The 22601-nt window shown below is 39.5% G+C and overlaps 1 protein-coding gene across 4 annotated transcripts in view; it reads right to left on the bottom strand.

The window, feature by feature from the left end:
- PCDH19 (protocadherin 19) overlaps positions 1–22601 on the bottom strand; it is a 127251-nt gene that overhangs the window by 54112 nt on the left and 50538 nt on the right. For all 4 annotated transcript variants that reach the window (XM_075186250.1, XM_075186251.1, XM_075186253.1 and 1 more), the window contains one exon: positions 806–864. In XM_075186250.1, the coding sequence (XP_075042351.1) occupies positions 806–864 (59 nt within the window). The remainder of the gene's footprint in view (positions 1–805; positions 865–22601) is intronic.

Genomic DNA, 22601 nt, shown 5'->3' with positions numbered 1-22601 from the left:
TTAGAGAAACATTAACCTGAGTTATGAGCTTGCCCAATGGTCATATTGTAGAAGGTTATAGTTCTTCATCTCCATTTAATTCTGGAATGCACACATTTCATGGGTGCAAACACCATGAGCATGTATATATATTATATAAAGCGTACATATAATATAACACATGAATCCTGTCCTCATATAGGGGCATATGTAAAGTTGAATGCAAATTGCGTTGTTGGTATTTAATACAATTTTTACATCTGAGCACGTCCACAAGCCACTAGTTTTGCAACTCTGATTTAAAAATTATTATACACCAACAACGGAATTTGCATTCAACTTAACATGAGTCCCATAGTCTACATCCATGATTATACAATAATTATATTGTATTAATGCACTTAAAATGAAACATGCATGCTGTCAGTAATGATCCACTGAATTGAAATGGTTACTTTCCCAGTCTAATAATTTATTCTTTCCTCCAATATTATTACGTTTATTTTCCGGTGTTAATGGAAATTTGTCTCCGTATAGGTAGAACTATTTGGCAAACCATGTTATGGTCGACTACAGTGCTGTACGCAGACCCTGGATCTCCGCTTCCCCGTGTTGTCATCAGATTATTGTTCTTGTACGTTGTCAAAAAATGCCAAATTGTTCTTTAGTTTACAAGGAAGAAAAAAAAAAACTAAAAAAAACCCAACAACCTGATGGATCTTGGAGAATATGCAAGCAATAAGAAAAGTCATTTTGAAATGTGGGCTCAGCCGCAGACGCCTCTAGAAGGAATCGATTTTCAGAAGCAATGAAAGAAGAACTGTACCTTTTAATCAGATGTGCTCGGCTGTTCACGTAGTTTGTATCGAATGAATAGTTCTCCGTCTGAAAGAGTAGAAGAGCAGAAGAGGAGGTTAGACACTGACATAACGCAATCTAGACGAGAGTTGAAGGATTACAAAAGCGGGAGAGAGAAGTGATTCCACCACAGAGTATTCAGGTCAAGAATCTGAAATAAAATAAAATCTGATGAAATACCATTCATAGCTCTCCAAATAACACAACAAAAAAAGAATGGACAGTGGGTAAATGGGAGAGTGAAGCTTTGATTCATTAGGACGGGGGTAGCTTCATTTTCCTGAGTCATTTAATACAAGTAAAACGTTTTCTTGCGTTCACAAAAAAAAAGGGTAAAATACATTCATAAGTTCTACACAAATGTCATTATCTGCTTAGTGTTTGCTTCACTTATAGACAAAAACAAAACGTTATCGGTGAGTTTATGGAACGGTAGAGTTCTTATCTCCTAACGCTGGAGCTACGGGCACTTGCAGAGGTTTCCGGCAAAGGTCCAAAAATAAGGACCCTTGCTGCAGCCTACAATTTCAAGGGCAGAACGAGAAGGAGACTGGGCATATGCACGTAGTCATTGTACAGTAAGGGCAATGTCTGATGCAAGCTTTGGGCATCTCTAAAGTAAGTGATTTTTTGTCGTATCCCTTGCTCCAGCTACAGGTCGGGTGTAAGTGCCGAGTGATAGTGACGACGGCTGTGTATACAGCTAGAACATGTGTATACAGCTAGAACATGTGTCTGTAATCAGGAGCAACTGCAAATATGTATTTTATGTACAGTAGACAATAAAAACATCATAATAAAAGTATTTTATGGAAAAGAACAAAAATAAGAAATAGACACATTGTTTATTTGTTAACATTTTGTCATTAAGACCTATATAATTAATAGGGGACATTTACTGAATTTTTTGTTCCTTCTGCCTTTGTTAATGAATCAGGTCCTGTATGTCTATGTAAGGGAGATTAGATTGTAAGCCACACTGGTGGTGCACATGCATTAAAAGCAAATCTAATTGCACCGGGCTGCAGAATATTTTGGCTGTATACAAGAAAATTAAAATAAAAACATATTTCTTAACAAAGAACGATCAGAAACGATGTATGAGTTTATTTGTTACTTTTTGACTGCTCCTTATTTATTTAAGTGTTGACACTGGAAGCTCAGGAAACTGCAACAGACCCGTGAAATGTTCATATTACACGTTTATTCCTGTGGTGTTAGACATGTCTCATGTGTTGACATTCTCAGCTTGCAGGTAGCCTGCAGAAAATAGGATATAACAGGTATGACCTGCATTAACCTTGTCAGTGGACTCTGCAGAGACTGAAAATGTCATTTTGCCTGGAGAATTGAAACAACCAGCAGAGAACTCAGCCCATGCTGGCTCCACCGAGCGAATGGCGAGCATCAGCCTGCCCTCTGCCAGGGCTCACTGCTAACAGACATACGGGTCCCACTGACATGATGGCATGATGTAACACAGAGATGTCACTCCGAACATGTTCACTAAGGTGACTGGGACACAGCTCACCCAGCTGTCTGGTGATACACAGAACACTGCGGGAGGGAGTGCAGGTTATCAAAATATTTGCAGCTCCATAGTTTTATTTCAAGGGAAGTTTTATCCTTGAAAATTGTTGTCCCTGAAGACATCTCTGTTTTTTAATAATTATTACGTATTGCCTAATGCTACTTGTTTTGGTTTCTCTATGCAATTTTTGCATATCTTCTGATAATGTATATTGTTGAAGTTAAGTTGTATTAAAAGTTAGCATTTTAATTGCAATAGAATTGTATTCTGATCATGTCCAGTGGTCAGGTCATGTTGGGGGTGTAGTGTCCTATGTCTGCATATAGTGTAATAGAATTGTATTATGATCATGTCCAGTGGTCAGGTCATGTTGGGGGTGTAGTGTCCTATGTCTGTATATAGTGTAATAAAATTGTAGTATGATCATGTCCAGTGATCAGGTCATGTTGGGGATGTAGTGTCCTATGTCTGTATAGAGCAGGCTTGGCTAACCTGTGGCACTCCACGTGTTGTGAAACTACAAATCCCAGTATACCCTTCCATCAAAAAGCTGCTATATATTGGCAATGCATGCTGGGGTTTGTAGTTTCACAAAACCTGGAGTTCCACAGGTTAGCCAAGTCTGGTATAGAGTGTAATAGAATTGTATTATGATCATGACCAGTGATCAGGTCATATTGGAGGTGTAGTGTCCTATGTCTATATAGAGTGTATTGCAATTATATCATATAGTTTCCTTTGTCTTTATCGATAGAAATAGAATTATACTTTGAATGTTCCCTCTGTCTGTATAGAGTGATCTAGATTCTCCAGGACCAGCAGCAGAGGTGGAATTGCTTTGAATTATTGGCAAGTACAATAAAGAACACTGCAGTAATCATTACAGCTTGTTAGGCTGCTAATACAAAAACTCTTTTCTCCTGTTCTCATTTTGTGCCAGGTTCTATTTAAGATAAATACTGCACATTATCACTCAGGATAACAGGATTAAATTCAGCCACTAAAATAAAAGATTGCAAAAATTTGACCATGTGAATAGTTCAAATTGACAACATTTAAAGAAGTTACATCATTTTAAGCTTTTATAGCATACTATTAAAATATATTTGTGCATGTTGTGAAAAAATGAAATATGGTTGAACTTTGCAGGCAATTTAATTAAAGATATTAATTTATGTTTTGTTTCCAATTATCTCCTCAATATTCAGATTATTCTGTTTATATAGCCTACAAGTCTCCCTGACTGCTATCCATGACAATGTTTAGCCTATGACTACACGAGACAGATGTATCAAACTTACTTAAAAGGAAAAGTGCAGGTGTTGCCCATAGCAACACATCATATTCTAGAATGCACAAGATAATAACTAGCTAGAATCTGATTGGTTGCTATGGGCAACACCTCCACTTTTTCTTTTCTGGTTCGATACAAATGTCAATGCTCTGTTCATATTTAATTGCAACAATTAGATGTGATGACAATTCTTAAAGTAAAATCATTGCCTTCTTTTGCTTGGGTGTGAATTCCTATTCAAGGCCATAGAGAACGAGGGTTACACACAGCTAAAACAACAGTTATGTCAATTCACTGGAAGCTAGTGACATCGCCTCATGTCTCCTACCTCCATGAGGCATCTAATCTTTAGTGAAACAATAGTCTGCATTCTCGTGCATATCTTTCAAAACAAAATTTCTGCTTTCAATTGATATTACATCTATAATTAAGCTGAATTCTGCAGAAATTCAGTTTCCACTGCCCTGACATGTCACTTCACGGTAAATCGGCTTGAATATGGTTCTCAGTAAAATCAATCTATTATGCAATGATGCTTTGAAAATGATCTTAACGACACATGAATGGAATATATTATTTATTAACCCAGTCAGTGGACTTCGAGAGCAAGGCAGGGTAACTTCCATTCGGTTCGTCAGCCCCACGTTCAACAAACAAAGTGCTTGTTTATCAAGTTTAGTACATCTGAAATAAACCTCTGCAGCCTGCGAGTGTGAGATATTGTAACTCAATACACCGATGATAGATACCGATGCCGGTGGGAAAGAGAAACAGCGCATTAATGCGTACCACTGACTGTTACCACTCACAAATCTCTCACGAAAGACAAACTGATGCAATATGAATTTGCACTACTGACACATCAGCATAAATTGTCTTTTAAGGGTTTAATTTATAGGCCTGGGATGGACATGTGGAAATAATTCACTAAACCTATTCCTTATATCACACAGCTGTTGTTGTAAATCTGGAGAAAGTTATATAACATATACTGGACTGGTGATCTCATTCTGTGGGGCTGTAACAAGAAAATATGTTATTATACCATCGCTGCTATAGAGAAAACAAAATCTAGCTGTAGAATAGTTTATATTCCGTATTGTGTATCCTTCGTTAAATCTAATTGCTTCAAATTACACTAAATAGCGCTGTGATACAGTGACTGTAGATTTACCGATAATCTATGACCGGTAATAAATGTAAATCAGCCATTAATTAGGCTCCTGTTCACCATCGTGTAGGGCTGGGATTTATACTTCTTCACTGAAGCTGTGCTTACAGTGTAGCAGAGTGGTATTGCAGGTAATTGTGTGCATTTACCCTCTTAAACTGCGACATTAACAAAAACAGGGACAAAATACACTGTTCCCCCAGTCAACACAGCTGTACGTATCAATAATAGAGACTATGGGCTAGATTTACTAAGCTGCGGGTTTAAAAAAGTGGGGAGGTTGCCTATAGCAACCAATCAGATTCTAGCTTTCATTTATTTAGTACCTTCTACAAAATGACAGCTAGAATCTGATTGGTTGCTATAGGCAACATCCACACTTTTTCAAACCCGCAGCTTAGTAAATCTAGCCCTATGCCTCAAAACAGCAAGAACCTTTCCTTTCTGCTGCCGAAAATCAGGATATGGGTGTGGATTTGTCCTACTCTTTCCATACTTTGCCCAATCCCCCCCTTCCCATTTCATTGTTAACCCTTTGTATGCCAACTCACATAAAATCGGCCCATAGAATATAATTATGATGTATCCACGATAATAGGCTCAATCATTTGTGTAAAAGGCCTTATTCAATGCACTAGTTATGCCAACTTTATTGATCAGTCCATTATCTCTGTGTCCCTTTGCTAAGCTGTAATTCTAGTTGTCAGAGTTTTGGTTAAAAAAAAATGCAGTTTAAAACAGTAGACTTTACTTGTTTACTTTGTATATGCGCCGCTGAGCATGTTTTCAGCCATGTTTTCCTATGATCAGGCAGTTTGTCCTTCTTATGTTTTGATACAACACAGTCCTGGTCCGCTGTTCGCATCGGATGTGTTTGCATGCAGACAAAAGCTTAGTTTCATATCCCAGTCATACAATATCTTGCCTAAGGCTGAGTACACCCTACAGGTTTGTCAGCTGATTAACGATCACACGATAAACGACCATCTGGACCGATTTCACATTAGTGTATACACTAGCTTGATCAACGATTATCGTTCCAAAGCTCATCATATCGTTTAATTTGATTTTATAAACAGACTAAGGGGGGTATTCAATTGTTAGCGTTAACGGAAAAAAACGAGCGCTCAAAAAATCTTAGCGTTAATACGGTAACTACCGTATTAACGCTTTTCTCGCGCAATATTACCGTATAAACGATAATATTTTTTGAGCGTTCGTTTTTTCCCGTTAACGCTAACAATTGAATACCCCCCAAAAATCTTGTTCAATGATGGAACAATGTTGTTCCGATTCTGCAGTGTGAACGCACTCAGGACCGGCAGTGTCCATAGATCTATATGTTGTGCGCAGAGTCACCATCTTTTCAGCCGATGGTTATGAAGGATGAAGAGCACAGATCTGAAGGTAAATCCTGTAAAACGTGTATAGTGTGTACACGTGAACTGGCTGCTGATCGGGACTTTCAGTCGTTGGTAAAATCAACAACGATATCGCATCGGGAGAAATTTTCTATAGTGTGTACCCAGTCTCAGTTTAATTGCACTTCTATATATTTCTTTCCCCTCTAAACTCCTTCTATACAAATACTTAAATAAATATTTTGCAGAGTATTTCGTTACATAAAAATGTGCACTTATACACCATGTAGGATTTTAAACACTGACAATATTCAAACAACAACTACAAGTACAAGAAACTGATGGTAAATAAATCACAACAGACCACAGAGGACCTTCAGTTCGACTACAATCTGTTTCCAAATGTATCGCTTCAAATTCTTACACAAAGCAGATTTTGAGTGTGTCAATGTGACTACCAGTTTGAAGGTATATTGCCATTAGCAAGTAACAAGCAGTTCAAGTAAAGACAGATATTATATAAATATCGAATGTTATGAATGCCAAGGTTTTGTTTTTTTACTGAAATATGTTTAAATTGCAGAATCCTGAAATATTAAATTATAAGAAGGCAGAATAGCGCTGTAATAATACATTCAGACTAAATAATATATATGATTGATGATGCGTATTCCAAAAATACACTTGTGGTAGCTATGGAACTTGGGTGAAAAATTACATCTTTTTACTATCTTACATTACTCTAATATCTTTTACATTCCCTTCCATTCATCTTCATTTGGTCTCTAAATGCAGATTTGTCCAAAAATTGTTTTTATTCTGTAAAATGTTCTACCTGTCTGAGTTTTGTCATTTGACAGATGAATTATTATTTACTAGGTCTTGATACTGTAGCTGCTAAAAGCACCTAATACATATATTAAAAAAAATGCCTTTTGCTTCAGGGTTCAGTCCAACTTGGTGGTCAGTTTAGCTGTTGTACATGCAAAAAAGAAATCCAAAGGGTCTATTTTGCAAATAGATTGCTTACTCTATTTGTAACACATTCTATTTAATCACAAATACAGTTTTGTATTGCAATAACACCCTTATTACAAAATATAACATTAACAATGCAATATTTGCATTTAGAATCAGTCTATGAAGGTAAACATGTTACAAATGTCTTATTGTTGTTTCTTCATCTAATAAAAAATAAATAAACATACATCTACTCTTCTCTTCCCTATATCGGATGCTTTCACCAAAGCAATTTATTTTAGTGTGTCTAAAATCAGAATCAGCAGAATTATTTATTTCCTCCAAATAATTTTATTTACAGCATCTAGGATTTGAGCGAAAGCTAACAATAAAAAAAAGGAATCACAGTAAATATTTCAAAATGCAGGCAGCCTTCCAGAGAGGATCTTCAGTCCGAAAGACATCCTTAATTTATCCGACCGTCTCCATCTCTGTTAATCATATAGATATAATTCATTTATCAAATGAATGCTTCATTTGGAACAATAAGTAAAAAATCTTGGAAGAAAAAAATGCACTTCAGCTGCTTCTACCACTTAGAAAAAAAAATGATCATCCACAGATTGTTAATAAATAGAGAGCCAAAAGGTAATGCATCAACAAGTCTAGGGCTGCAGTAATCACCCACTGTAGGCTGGATGGAGGCGCAAGCTGGAGATAGTCTGATTAATCTAAAATCAAAGCGTGAGCCATTTCTGGGGAGGATGCTGTTATACCAAGATAATAAGGCTGAGGGAATGCTGGTGAAGACTGACCTTTTCTGAAATACAATATCTAATTTACCAAGCAGCAGCCTCCTAGTGAGAAGCATGTTATCCTGTTAAAGCCGAGGGAGTTGGGATAACTCTCCGCGCGGCTCAGTTATAACTTCCACCCAGTAATTAGTGCTGTGCCGCTGCGCAGGAATTCTCTCTGCAGAGACAGTTCCTTCCCGTAGCGTTTGACTGTACATATCATCCAAGATGGCTCTCATCATATCGATACTGAGTGTCTTCTGGCGGGCGATGGACATGGAATTTCAAATGCTTCCAGTGCCTTTGTTAACTTTGTGTTTGTAAGGAGCGCTATAGGCAAGGACTGGTACTGGAAGACTGTTTGGAGATAATTTGCGTCATTATATCCCCGAATGAGTCTTCATATTCACCTCTGGGGCCAATTGGAGTTGTCACTCATTATTGTGCTCACAGCCTTTCTGAGTACAAGTAACAAATGTGCTGTAAATTAAGACAATTTCTTATTTGACAAAGGCTTTTAGTAGCTGTATGATACACCCTAAAGGGCAAGATGGAATATAAATTTGCTGGATTAAATGCTAAAAGTAACACATAGCACTTCTGTCTCACAGCACTGGGGTCATGAGTTCGATCCCAGACCATGGTCTTATCTGTGTGGAGTTTGTATGTTCTCCCCGTATCTGCGTGGGTTTCCTCTGGGTGCTCAGCTTTCCTCCCACACTCCATAAACATACTGGTAGGTTAATTGGCTGCTGAAAAAAATTCTCCTTGGTTTGTGTGAGAGTGTGTTTCTGTCTGTGTGTTTTAGAGAATTTAGAGTGTAAGCTCCAATGGAGCAGGGACTGCTGTGAGTGATGGTGATGGTAGCGCTATATAAACAAATGGTGATGATGATGATCATGCCAGTCGTGTACAAATGTCATCATGTTTAGCTTATGATCCTATGTAAACATTACAGCAGAGCCGGATGCAAAAGTCAGGTATAAATTGCGTCCAAAAAAAAAAGACATATTCTACGTAGTAGAGTCGGATCTCAGCTGTTGGTCATCAATATTGGTTACACCAGGGGCAGAGCGCCCGCAATAGATACGTTTCCTGGAATGCATATCTGCATCCAGGTCTACACTGATCGCAGTTAATTAAACACGACCTTATTGAACTTGGGCTACACTTGCACAGTCCTTGCCTCTTCCGATCTGCTTCTAAAAGCTTAAGGAATTGTATACGCAAGATGCCACTGACTGTTCATACAGAAGCAAGTGTAAGCCTTTTTGTGGCCATGCGCAGTAGTGACATTCCTATATTACGCTGCGCAAATGGACTTGCGTCCAACTTTACATGAGGCCCTATGCTGTGATATTCTGGTCTGGCCAACCTGCGGCTCTCCAGGCGTTGTGGAACTACAACTCCCAAGATACCCTGCCAGTTTCCTCTGGGTGCTTCGGTTTCCTCCCACACTCCAAAAACATACTAGTAGATTAATTGGCTGCTATCAAATTTGACCCTAGTCTCTCTCTGTCTGTGTGTGTGTGTGTGTGTGTGTGTGTGTGTGTGTGTGTGTGCGTGTGTGTTAGAGGAATTTAGACTGTAAGCTCCAATGGGGCAGGGACTGATGTGAGTGAGTTCTCTGTACAGCGCTGTGGAATTAGTGGCGCTATATAAATAACTGGTGATGATGATGATTATTAGTATACAATATGAAGTTGATACACTACAGAGCTTTATAAATAAAAGTTTCATAAACTGGAACAAAATGAATTCCTAAACACATGTGTACTGTATTAAACACGTTCAGTTTATGTCATGTTGGACAGCAGACATGTATTCAGAATCTAGAGAAGATGTAATAGACCCATTAATATGGCCCAAGGTCACCGTCTCTTGTTTGTAGACCAGTAGTTTGAGATTTAATGATGCAGGAATTCTCTTCCCATGTAGCTATCTAAGCCCTGAATAGCGCTGTTTGTCAATTATACACCCGTTCATTGAGTACCGAAATTACCTCTTCCTAAGAATGCAGCAACAACAGAGGGTACCAGCGTGTTCTATAGAACCTTGTTAGGATCATTACAGAAACTGTGCAAAATGCAGCACTTTCCATGTATTTCTGCTATAAATGCTAATTAGTTACAATCGATTTATGCATCAAGGTTTTTACTGTACTTCCATATGATTTAGCACTATGAAGATGTAATAATGTCCTGCTTTGACTATGATGGAATCATAAACCTTCTGCAATCCTCCTTATGTAATCGAGTAAAGCTCCTTATATAATTACAATAATTACCTGGGAAATAATAAATGTTCAGTATAATGTCTGTATGTTCTTGCTGAACAAAGAAACTGTTCCTCCCGCATCAAGGGACGCTTTGGTAAAAGAAAAGAAAAAGATATCGCTTTCACCATGCAAAAATTCCAATTATCATGATAAATTGACCACTAGATGGTGATATTGCTATCCCATTTCACCACTGTAGAATAACTGAAATGGCTCCACCCACCTATTAATATTTAAATACACAGATTCAAAGCATTCTTGACTTAGGATAACAAGTCTGTTTGTGCTTTATTGAACATTTATAGAAAATAGAAAATAAATTCCGGTACAGCAAATTCTGCATTTTATCATCGGTCTTTAGGAATGGTTTTGTGTTCTATTTTCAAATTCATTAAATGGTAGATTGGTCGATGAATCTAAACAAAAAAAAAAATCTTATTTCTTGAACTTATGGTTTTGTTTTTTTCTAGATAAAGAAGGGTTTTTGTCTTCTTCGAGCAACAGATTGCATGTCATGAGCTCCTAACTATGTCCCCATAGCTATTTTCACTATATGGTTCCATAAATAAAATATATACGGGAGTGTATGCGTGATTGCCTCAGCACATCCAAAGTAGAATTAGCCGGGGGTGTCAGCCTTCACCCCCCGTGGAGTGATATATACCATAGAAAGGGTTCCCTGTTGATTTTTTTTTTTCTCATCATGGAAATTGGTGGGCAACAGCGTAAGAAAGAAAAACAGGAGAAACAGTTAATCAACAATGACAATGTAAGCAGAGATTCACAAGCGTTGACCTAGGCCGATAGAATTAAAGGAAGATAGGTTGTCCAGTATCTCATCATCTAACTACATTGTTTTTCTTATGTGTGCCTACTAACATAAAATCCTTTCTTCATGTGTAGAACACATACATATCTTTTGCCCACATGGCTTTAGATGGTCTTCAGGGACAATTTGCGCCAAAACTGTCGCATCTAAGTATAAAACTATCGAGGGACCAGCTTGGACTACTGTAATTACCATCATATCCCGTTTCCTAAATTTGATTATATTATAGGGTTTTTTTGCTTTGTGAATATCTCTCTTCACAACATATTAACTCCCAAAGCCCAGAAAATAAGAATAGGTGATAATGATTCATGAAAGAGGCAGAAAAACAGGACTTTTACGATGGAGACGGTCAATATTGAGCAAAAATATCTCTAAAATCTGTCCCTGGAAATTAGGAACAGACAACAACTATGCCAACGTTGCTTGGGCAGTGTCTGTTACCACCTGGGCTTCCTATAATAGTTTGGATTTTAGAAAGCTTGCAACAGGACAGCTTAGAGCTGCTGTACAATGCAATCTATTCTTATATAGAGTACAAATAATGAAAATTGGTAACAAGAACATAAACGGGGATAAAGTTGCCTGAGAGGCTCCTATGTAATTGAATCCACACATAGTAAGTCACAGCAATACAGAAGAGAAAACATGCTGCACTATGATTGATAACCATTGTCAGTATCTTTTTCCATTGTCACTTGTACAAAAGGCAACGCTTGTGTATATCACAGTTCTGCTACTGCAGAGCGCAACCAAAATACCTGATGAAAACACACTTGTTTATTGACAAAGCAAGGGTTCCAGTGTATTTTGGTTTACAGGCAGCTAGGTGGCGCTGTTCCTCTTGCTGCTGTGCAGAATTATTAATGACCACCTCTGAATCTGTATTTACCATTATTGCTGAAAGTTCTACAGTAACCAGGGGCAACCAATCAGCAATTCTTTTTTTATTTGTCTAGTGCAAGTTTAACCATGAAAACAAATGTGTAATAGGCTGCTGTGGTTTGGTGCAGAAATGCACCTGTGTGCAACATCTGTAAACAACCCTATTGTGATGGATACTGCATTTAATTTGTGTATTACGATCGCTATGTTGTTGCTATTATTATTATTGTTATAAATAACTCAAGAATTTTCTGAATATCCAACAACGTCAATTTATTAATTATTAATTGCAATTTGGAGGCTTTGTTTTACAGAGACCCACTGTGCATTTAAGATTGTGAAAATCTCCAAGGGTTACTGTACACTCTTTAGAAATACCCACTATCTCTACAATCTGCTCAGTAATTGCAGTCTGTGGTGAGCTTCAGGGTAAGTGGTCACATCCTACTATACTGACCTCTGTCCTGAGCTTTGTATGCTGAGGACATACTCTTAAGAATATATTATTTGTGAAAGGAAGCAAAAATGGCAACATTTAGTCCAGTGTTATGATGCATTGCTTTGTTTTGTTACATTTGTGTGTTTTACATTTATATTGATGCTATTTATCAAATTGTTTTATAACCATGTTAAGGTTGTGTCACTATCTGACAGAGAACCTTTTATCTATACACAACTGTTTGTTAATAATTGTATATTGCTGTTAGCCTTTTACACAGGGGTTGCTATCGTATGTCGCTTAAAACAACAACTGCATAACAAGAAAACTTTAAATTGTGTAGTACAGCTTTATGTACATTAACATTTGCTTTTTAAATGAAACCCTTTGTTTGATGGCGTTTCACGATTCCCGCTTCTCCATATGTTCTTTTAAGACCCTCACGGGGGTGATACAATTACATGTTTGTCACTAGAAGTTTTCAGTGCCACAAAGCAGTTCTAAAAAACATGCCACAGGCATCACCAGCGATTTCATTAAGATGAAAATGACATCCTCTCGCCGCAGCAAGCGGAGATGTTTAAAGAACTTCTTTTTATCAATTAAGTTTTCTGGGGTGTTCCTACAGCTCGTGTCACACCCCTGAGGCATTTATCATTTCTGCGCTCTGCCAAGTGATTACTAACAAGGTGTGAGCTAATATTACTACCTTACCACCTCCAGAAACAGGTACGGCATGTAATAAATGTGTCGTGGGTACAGCAGACGCCAGATTAGTTTTGTCAGACCCAAACTGTGCTACACTTTTGGGTGACTGTCAGGAGCCGTGGCGGCCGCGGGCACCGACGCGACTCACTTCCTTCTGGTTCTGGCATCCCGGCCATCTCTATGACGACCGGGACGTCACTTCCTGTTTCTTGCCCCCAACCGTTGCCAGGGCAACGGCAGGACGCCGAGTGTCCTGTTAGCTCGCCCAACACAGGGCATCTGGGCATGTGCGCTGATGTGTATACAGCCTAAGGGCTGATTAATGAGGCAATTTATTAATTAGTCAGGTCCTGAGGATTGTTACAGGGCAAAGCCCTGATTGGCTGGTTCCAGTATTTAAGGCAGGGAGGGCTTAGATTTACCCTGTTGCTGACCTGCTCTTGTCCTGTTCCTGCTTATCCCAGTTCCTGTGGATACTCTGCCTGTTTTTCTATTGGACCTGTTGTTGTGACCCTCTGCCTGGACCTTGCTTGTTGCCCGTGACCCTGACCCTTTGGCCTGTACCTTGGACTCTGCTGTTTAGCCTATGACCCTGACCCTTGGCGAGTTATCTGACCATTCTACCTTGCTTGTGACCCCTGACCTCGGCTCAAGTCTGACCATCCGCTACCATCTACTCAGCCTCCTCCGGGCCCTGCTGCTGCGGTATTGAATAACGAACTTGCACTACGCTAGGAGTTAAATCCTGGGGCATCCGAGTACCTGTGAGCACATAATGCTCTACGGGAAAGGCGGCTGCTATAGGTGAAGACCTCTGCCATCTGTTCTGCAAGTTAGTTATCAAACAGGCAGCCTAACAGTGATACGTTCAAGACAAACCCAAAGGGTCTATTTTTAAGTCTAATAATGTGTTAGGTACACTCTTTTGCAGAGAGTATCTAACATTTACAAATTTCTGCTTCACATAATAGATGTCATTGGGTTTGAACTGAGTTATACGAACAACCGTTCATAATGGCTGTGTGTCACAATGTAATTGTGTATTGATGGTAGATAGATAACACAATTATAGAAACTAAAAGTACTGTCTAGTTGACGACATTTCATTCAGTGCATTAAGAAAACCTCAGGAATTTTTTTTGTATAATGAGTTTGGTTCTCAGATTTAGGTTTCCAGTGTTGCAAATTGGATTTAGGTGATAATTACGCCACACACGACGGTAGAATGTGATAAAGGATGCACAGACCCCGCCAGGTTCTGATCACAATGGATGACATGAGGAGACATTGAGATATGTATCTATACTCTGCCTTTAGCTGGAGGTCTACATAATAATATTAACAGGTTTTTTTATATAGCACCTACATATTCAATAGCGCTGTACAGAGAATATTTAATCATTTCCATCAGTCCCTGCCCCAATGGAGCTTACAATCTATATTCCTGAACACATGGAGACACAAACACTAGGGGGTATATTTACTAAACTGCGGGTTTGAAAAAGTGGGGATGTTGCCTATAGCAACCAATCAGATTTTAGCTGTCATTGTGTAGAATGTACTAAATAAATGTCAGCTAGAATCTGATTGGTTCCTATAGGCAACATCTCCACTTGTTCAAACCCGCAGTTTAGTAAATATACCCCCAGGATTCATCTTGTGAGAAGCCAATTCACCTGCCATAGGAGGACCGGGAAGAAACACCAAACAAACATGGTGAGGACATACAAGCTCTATACAAACAAGGAAGTAGCTGGAACGAAAGCAATGACCCCAGCAGTATAAGGCATCAATTCTAACCACTGTGACACGGTGGATACTGTAGAGTTCATGCTGAGCTGAACCCAACACGAGCTCTGTGATTACTGATAGTAGAGGATAACTTGGATTTATGTAACCATACAACCATGAACATTAATATGGTTAGAGAACTCCTCAATGACTTATAATATCCATATAAGTTACAGAGTATATATATATATGTACCGGCTGAAAAGTCACAGAATGCAGCCATATTGAATTCATCTTCAAGCGCAAAGGACACTTACTGCAGCCTACGATTTCAGGATTTCAGGGAGGGAACTGGGCGTTTGCACGTAGTCAATGTACAGTAAGGGCGTGCCAAGCTGGAGCGCACGCAGCAGCATCCAATTCAAGCTGTGGGCATCTCTCAGGTACGTGTTTTTCAGACATATCTCTTGCTCCAGCTACAGGTCAGGTGTAAGTGCTGATTACTAGTGATGACGGCTGTGTATTATGCTAGAACATGTGTTTGTATCAGGAGCAACTCTAAAAATGTATTTATCTGTACAGTAGCCATTCATAACATCCTAATAAATGTATGTCATGGAAAAAATAAATTAAAAAAACACTTTTTATTTTTTAATGCTTTAACAGTAATACCTCTGCAGTGTATTGTCTGCTAGAGCAGAGCGCACCTAGACCTGTATCCATCACCAGACGAATCTTCAGATACGCTCCTTGTTGAATTCGGGCGTGCGTATACCCAATTTACGTGTGTTTTTTTGTTTTTTGTTTTTAAAAAACGCACAGTACGCGTCGCTTAACGAATCAGGCAAACATAGTACAACTACTCTAGAGTAAAAATATAACAATAAGAAAAATAAAACAAGCAGAGGTTTACCCAACATTCATAAGACTGCAGCCTATCAATTCACCAGGAACTATCGGCATAATTTAGGCCAGTCATTAGTTCCTAGCGGCTGCTTCCCTAATGGTTGCATTCTCATGTAAATTGCATTCTCCTAAACACCGGTCCATCCCACGAAATGACTTCCCTGGGTGTCGGAGACAGTGATACTTCCACTCAATATTTCCGCAAACTGCCTCTTTTACACCGAAAACGATTTGATGTTTGTAAACCCATCCTGCAAGCTGAGGGGCAGTTGTTAAAAATGGAGAAAACTGTGATCTGTCAATTTGCTTGTATGAAAGAGAACTCCCAGAGATTTGAAACATGCAGCGTAGTTGGTACAGACTTCCGAATTTAATTCTCTACTTCAGGCAAAAAAAAAAAAAAGAGAAAAGATCTTTGTCTCGGGCAGCCGGAGAAACACGCTCTCTTGATGTGGGAACAGTTTTTCCCAGATTTGAAGCTTACATTGAATTGTGTCAGTCTATTTAAAACACTTTCAATTAGCTGAAAAAAGTGCATGAGTCCTGGGCTGTACAAGTTTCCCCTTCAATGCAATGTACCGGGGGGGGGGGGGGGGGGGGGAGGACAGGTGTTAACGTCTCAACTGGTGCCTCGTATAATTCATCTTCAGCTTAGTTTTGACATCAACCGTAAGGGTCATTGCTGTCAAATTGTAATTCTAATTGAATAGCGCGTATGCCAATTTGGTTGCAAGTAGTGCGGTAATGTCAGCTAGTCTAAGAATAAAGTAACAAAAGAAAGCTGGAAATGATTGCCATTGTGTCAGAGGAACGCGGGAGCGATGCACAATCCAGAGAGAAAATTTAAAAAAAAAGGATCAATTTAGAAATATTTAAGTTCAGTGGTATTCCTATTGTGTGGCAACAATTATATCTATTAATAAACCAGTGGAGCAATGTTCTCTTGCTGTTTAAATAAAGCTGGGTCATAATGAGATGGCAGCGAAGATCTCATTAATAAAAGTTTTTATATTAATATGCTGGTGGATTAGGAAAGGTCTACAGGGCTAATTTAAGCCCAAAACAGCCAGTACCAATGTCCGTGATGATTGACTGTAACCTGGATGGTCATCTAATCACCAGCCACTCGCTTCATCCCAGAACAATCCACAAATTTATACCTGTTTAGTGTCTCTGGGCTCTTCATGGTAAATATAACAACTGTGACGGGGTGAATTTAAAGGGGCCAAATAAGTGTACAGCTTAAATAAATTTTGATCTAACTTGATCCCGACCATGATCTAATCTGTGAGGAGTTTGTATGTTCTCCCCGTGTTTGCGTGGGTTTCCTCCGGGTGCTCCGGTTTCCTCCCACACTCCAAAAACATACTGGTAGGTTAATTGGCTGCTATCAAAATTGACCCTAGTCTCTGTCTGTCTGTGTATATATTAGGGAATTTAGACTGTAAGCTCCAATGGGGCGGGGACTGATGTGAATGAGTTCTCTGCACAGCGCTACGGTATCAGTGGCGCTATATAAATAAATGGTGATGATGATGATGATGATCTGACTTTGAATACATATATATTACAAACAAAGGTTGTATTTAGCACAAAGAGGAATCAATTCACGCAAATTGTCTTTATTAGATGGAGATAGCCACTTAGCCAATCGGTGGTTTGGGAGGCAACCTGCGAGTCTCCAGCTATGTAGAACTACAAGTCCCAAGATGCCATGCCAATCTCCAGCCTCCTGCTCACAGGGCACGCTGTGACATGTAGTTCACAAAACAATTGAGAAAGCAATAGGTTTCCTACGTCAGCTCTAAAGTGCAGTTCTAGTTCTGCACTTCATCGTACGTGACTTACTGAGATCAATGGTTAATGTATCATATAACGCAGTGTCGAGGACAGATATTGGCCAACTGTCATTAAAAGGTGTCAGGGGCTACCACTTTATATCTTTTATTCATGCAAATAAAAATCAGGGAGTGCTAAAACCTTAACACCCTTGGATACATCAAATCCCAAGAGCTCTATTTACAAAGTGGCAACCCGCCAATTTTAAAGGGACGTTAATGGTTTTTTTTAAAAAAAACCAGCAACAAAAACCATAAAAAAATATCTACGTCATGCAGTGTAGTTGCTAATGATGCAGACGCTCAATAGAAGTTGGGTCTTTCTCTGGCCCCACCAACACTGTAAGGTGAAGAATAACGCAATCAACAAATTTGCAAACTCGGTTTTGGCGTCACACACAGATTTCACATATTTGGGAACGGTCTGAGATTTAGGATTTCCGGGCTTATAACTATGAATCCAGAATTTTGAACCACAGTCTCAAAAAAAAATATTGATCTTTCTCCGAGGATCAATAGGATATCATCATCATCTATTTCTATAGCACCACTAATTCCGCAGCGCTGTACAGAGAACTTACTCATATCAGTTCCTGCCCCCATTGGAGCTTACAGTCTAAATTCCCTAACATACATACACACCAACAGAGAGAGAGATTAGATTCAATTTGATAGCAGCCAATTAACCTACCAGTATGTTTTTGGAGTGTGGGAGGAAACCGGAGCACCCAGAGGAAACCCACGCAAACACGGGGAGAACATACAAACTCCACACAGATAAGGCCATGGTCGGGAATCGAACTCCGTGCTGCTCACTTCACATTGTATGTCATTGCGGGATAGCTTGTTTTGTGTCATTATCATACACCCTTTTAACCTATTTCACACTTACTCTCTCAAAATTTGGAGCATACTCACGAACTCCCAGGAGAACAGGTCAACCTCCCGGATCCCGTTTTTCTTTCTCGTGAAGTGGACGGTGCCTCGCTGATGTGATTTGCATCACTAGGCACCGCCTCCACTGCTCGAGGACGCTATAGTGTCATTGGCGCAGCTGTGAGCGCGGTCTGGTGACGTGAATCATATCACCCTGGCCTCGCCCTCCTCCTGAGTGATGAAGCAAATAGCGTCATAGGGGGCGGAGCCGGGGTGACGCAAATCGTCATCTATTTCACCAATAGAAATGATTCTCCCTGAAGCTTTGCTCGTATCTCCAAATCCATCCCATTTTTTATTACAGATCCTAAAGCCAAATGATTAATGTGAATTCTAGAGCACGTATTGTACTATCGCTGTGGGAGGTGCTTAAAATAACACTGTGCGATTGTATTATAGTTATGATTAGCAAACGCCCCTCACTTGCTGAATGTAAATTGCTTATGAAACCTGTCTGTATGAAGTTAAATTTGCAGGTGGGTCCTTTGTTAGCTGCAGACAGAAGGTACCAGTGCTGAATAATTCTGATTATTGCTCTTTTGTGAAAGCTGCACACTGTAGCTCTCTGCCTTATACCTGTTGTGAATTATCCCACACCTCCCCAGAAGGGAAAAACTCACTTTATAAATAACACAAGTATTCTGAGAGCTGAATGCACACTGACAATCACTAAACCCACTTCCACTGGATGCTTTCTAAAGGTCCGACAGCCGCTGGGAGACAATAGCATTTTATTGTAGTTAATCTATGTGGTAAGACCCAGCGTTATTGTCACATTATTGCTAGTTTCATTCTGAGGATTCTTTAGAAGGAATAATTATCAGTGATTTTGCTTTTTTTGTAATCTCTTTGGAAATAGACAATGTTTACGTGAGACTGAGGTGATATGACAAACAGACACTTCCACAGACACATAACTGCATCTGTGTTGTAGGGGATTTTGCACTAATGAAGTGCTTGCAATAGGAATGCAGTTGCTTTTTTGTAAACCGTGATTTGCAATCTCATTAGAAAATGCTGCGCACACGTCTATGCAATTAGCGTGCAGATCACACGATTCAAGACCGTTCGGTCAGCACGGTGGCTCGGTGATTAGCACTTCTGTCTCACAGCTCTGGGGTCATGAGTTTAATTCCTGACCATGGCCTCATCTGTGTGGACTTGTATGTTCTCCCCGTGTTTGCGTGGGTTTCCTCCGGGTGCTCCGGTTTCCTCCCACACTCCAAAAACATACTGGTAGGTTAATTGGCTGCTATCAAAATTGACCCTAGTCTCTCTCTCTGTCAATGTGTGTGTTAGGAATTTAGACTGTAAGCTCCAATGGGGCAGGGACTGATGTGAATGAGTTCTCTGTACAGCGCTGTGGAATTAGTGGCGCTATATAAATAAATGGTGATGATTAGTGTCTACGTTCCCACCATCATGTTTTATTGTACCAAAGCACATCGCATCTGTTAATTTGGTTTTATAAACGTAATAAAAATCACGATCAACGATGGAACGATGTTGGGCAAATGTAGAAGTGTGTACGCAGTTCCGACCGGCAGCGTAGGCAGATATCTCTACAGTGTACAGAGTCACGACCTTTTCAGCAGATGGTTATGTGAGGAAGATCACAGATCTGAAGGTAAATCATGTAGATGTGTACACAGGAATCGGCTGCTTATCAGGACTTTCAATCGTTGGTAAAATTGTTACAGAAATCGCATCTGCAGTAATGTTACATAGGTGTGTTCCCAGATTAATACTTAGACTGTGCTACAAACATGTTTTCGTACTGGCTGTGAGTGTTGTCAAGGTGATATACAACCAAAGCAACAGCATATGGCTTCAAGATGCTCATATCACAGTCATATCACAGTTAGTCGTTTGCTCCTTTGTGTGCATATGAAACATATCTAAAAAGTTTTTCATTTTATTTTTTTAAAACAATACTGAGTACCAGATAGGAAAGATGTGTTTTTATTATAAATGACAGCATAATTGTGTTTTATAGCTTGTGGTGCTAGGAAATTGGAGTAAACAGGTACAGAGTCCCTGTAGGCAATTATGCACCGGAATGGAAATACCTTAAGAACACCTGATTTTTATATACCGGACCTGAAAAATATCTTAATATACATCTGGTGAAACAGGACAATGTATTGCAGATCTCTGTAGAAATCAGTCTGTTAATTATTAGTATAGAAAGAGAAGCGTATTATTATATAGAAATAACATGTTTCTGCTGCGGTAAATTATTTAGCGGTAAATGTATCAAGCTGCGAGTTTCCAGCGGGTTTCAAAAGTGGTTTTGTTGCCTAAAGCAACCAATCAGATTCTAGCTATCATTTTGTAGAATGTACTAAATAAATGATAACTAGAATCTGATTGGTTGCTATAGGCAACATCTCCACTATTCAAACCCACTCTAAACTCGCAGCTGGATACATTTACCCCTTAGTGCCTTCAAAATAAATAATGGTGCATGCACCCTTGTACATATTATGACATATATGCAAATTTTAGCAGTGTGACTTATTTGACAATTTCTCAGAAGATTCAGTAATGCATACCTGACAAAGAGGCTTGATAAAATAAAATACCAATAAAATCAATGGAGGGAATTCAATTCCCTGCAACGATCTGCCGAATATCACCGCGATGACTGGCTGCGCTCATTACAGGTACTACGGTATCATAGATGTTTCTGAGCCACCTCTATGTGGTGCGAGGAAAACTCTGTGGTGTTACAATGCCGCAAAGTGCGTTCCGGAGGCACTCTGCGGCGAATCGCAGTAAGTGGCATTTGCCCAACTAAGTCAGGCTATTGATTTCTGCTCAAGGAACTGTCATTTATCCTCTCCTTACACCTGCAGCATCCGTGGCGTATATTCAAGGCATACCTCCCAACGTTTAGAATCCCGAATGCGGGACAAGAGAATCCGGCCCCATTCTGCCCAAACTCCATCTACAAATGGACAAATATATGAAAAACTCTGCCCACTTTCCTGTTAAGCCCCGCCCCCATCCAACTCCTTGAATCGGGATGTGTCTGCAAGATCATGTAGAGTTATGCCGTGGTAGGGTGACATGAAGTGCGCTGGGTTTTTAAAGCCGTTATACTCAGGGCACAGAAAGCGCCCGTCTGGCACTACCGTAAAACATTAGGGGAACAAAAAAACTCAGTCTGACTTTTTTTTTCTATTATGAATCAACAATCAACAGACATGTTAATGTATTTAACGAGACAAAAGGAACATATTATGACAATGTCAATTTGAGCCTCAAAACTTTATTTGTAAAGCAATAAAGCGCTGGTTATTTTTATCCTATTACAGTATATTTCCTACAGGCATATGGTATTAAGAAGCAAACTAATCTAAACTGTAAGAGTTGGGTGAGGAGACAGGTGTTATTCTGTACTATATGGAAGATGTATGGAACAAACGCCCCTCTTTCTGGATATCGCTGAACATCGCTGGTCTTGTTTGCATTCTACTATGGCAGGGACATCATCAATCTTACATGACTCTCCCAGGAAAACAAAGTTTCCTTTGTGATGTACCAGCTCCCTGCCCTGTCACCCACACAAGTCCCCATCTTCATGGGCGTGCGTGAGGCTTACAATGGAGCAGACCCAGATGTAAAAGCTCAGTGACTCACACCTGGCTGAGCCATTGAGTCCAGCCATTGAAGCCATTGAGACCCCATTCTATGCTTGTTTCCTGTGGAGAACTTATGCTAATGGATAACACGCCCCTTACTAAAAGACTCCACTTAGTTTATAGTTTAGCAGATAATTGGCCCTACATGCCCGCGGACCGAACCGGCCAGTCAAGCTGTTCCTGCAGCTGGTCGCTTCTGTTCCACTTATGGAACTTTGTGCGGTTTCCATTCTTCAGGATTTAACTTAGTAGAAGCCACAAAGAGACGAATGAATTTTTCAAGTAATATATAACGGATTCAAGGACCATTGCTTTGCTCGGGGCATTCCAGAAGCAAATATTAAAGTTTAAACTATCATATGACACATCTCAGAAAGAAATGGATTCTTCAGCAACATATATTCCTGTGAAAAATGTGCTGCTTATTTTTTGGTCCTACATAAGAACATTTTGACG

The sequence above is a fragment of the Mixophyes fleayi genome, chromosome 9, assembly GCF_038048845.1.
Source record: "Mixophyes fleayi isolate aMixFle1 chromosome 9, aMixFle1.hap1, whole genome shotgun sequence".
NCBI classification, from domain to species: Eukaryota; Metazoa; Chordata; class Amphibia; order Anura; family Limnodynastidae; genus Mixophyes; species Mixophyes fleayi.
Note: the sequence above shows the minus strand (reverse complement) of the source record. Positions and strands in the feature narration are given on the sequence as shown.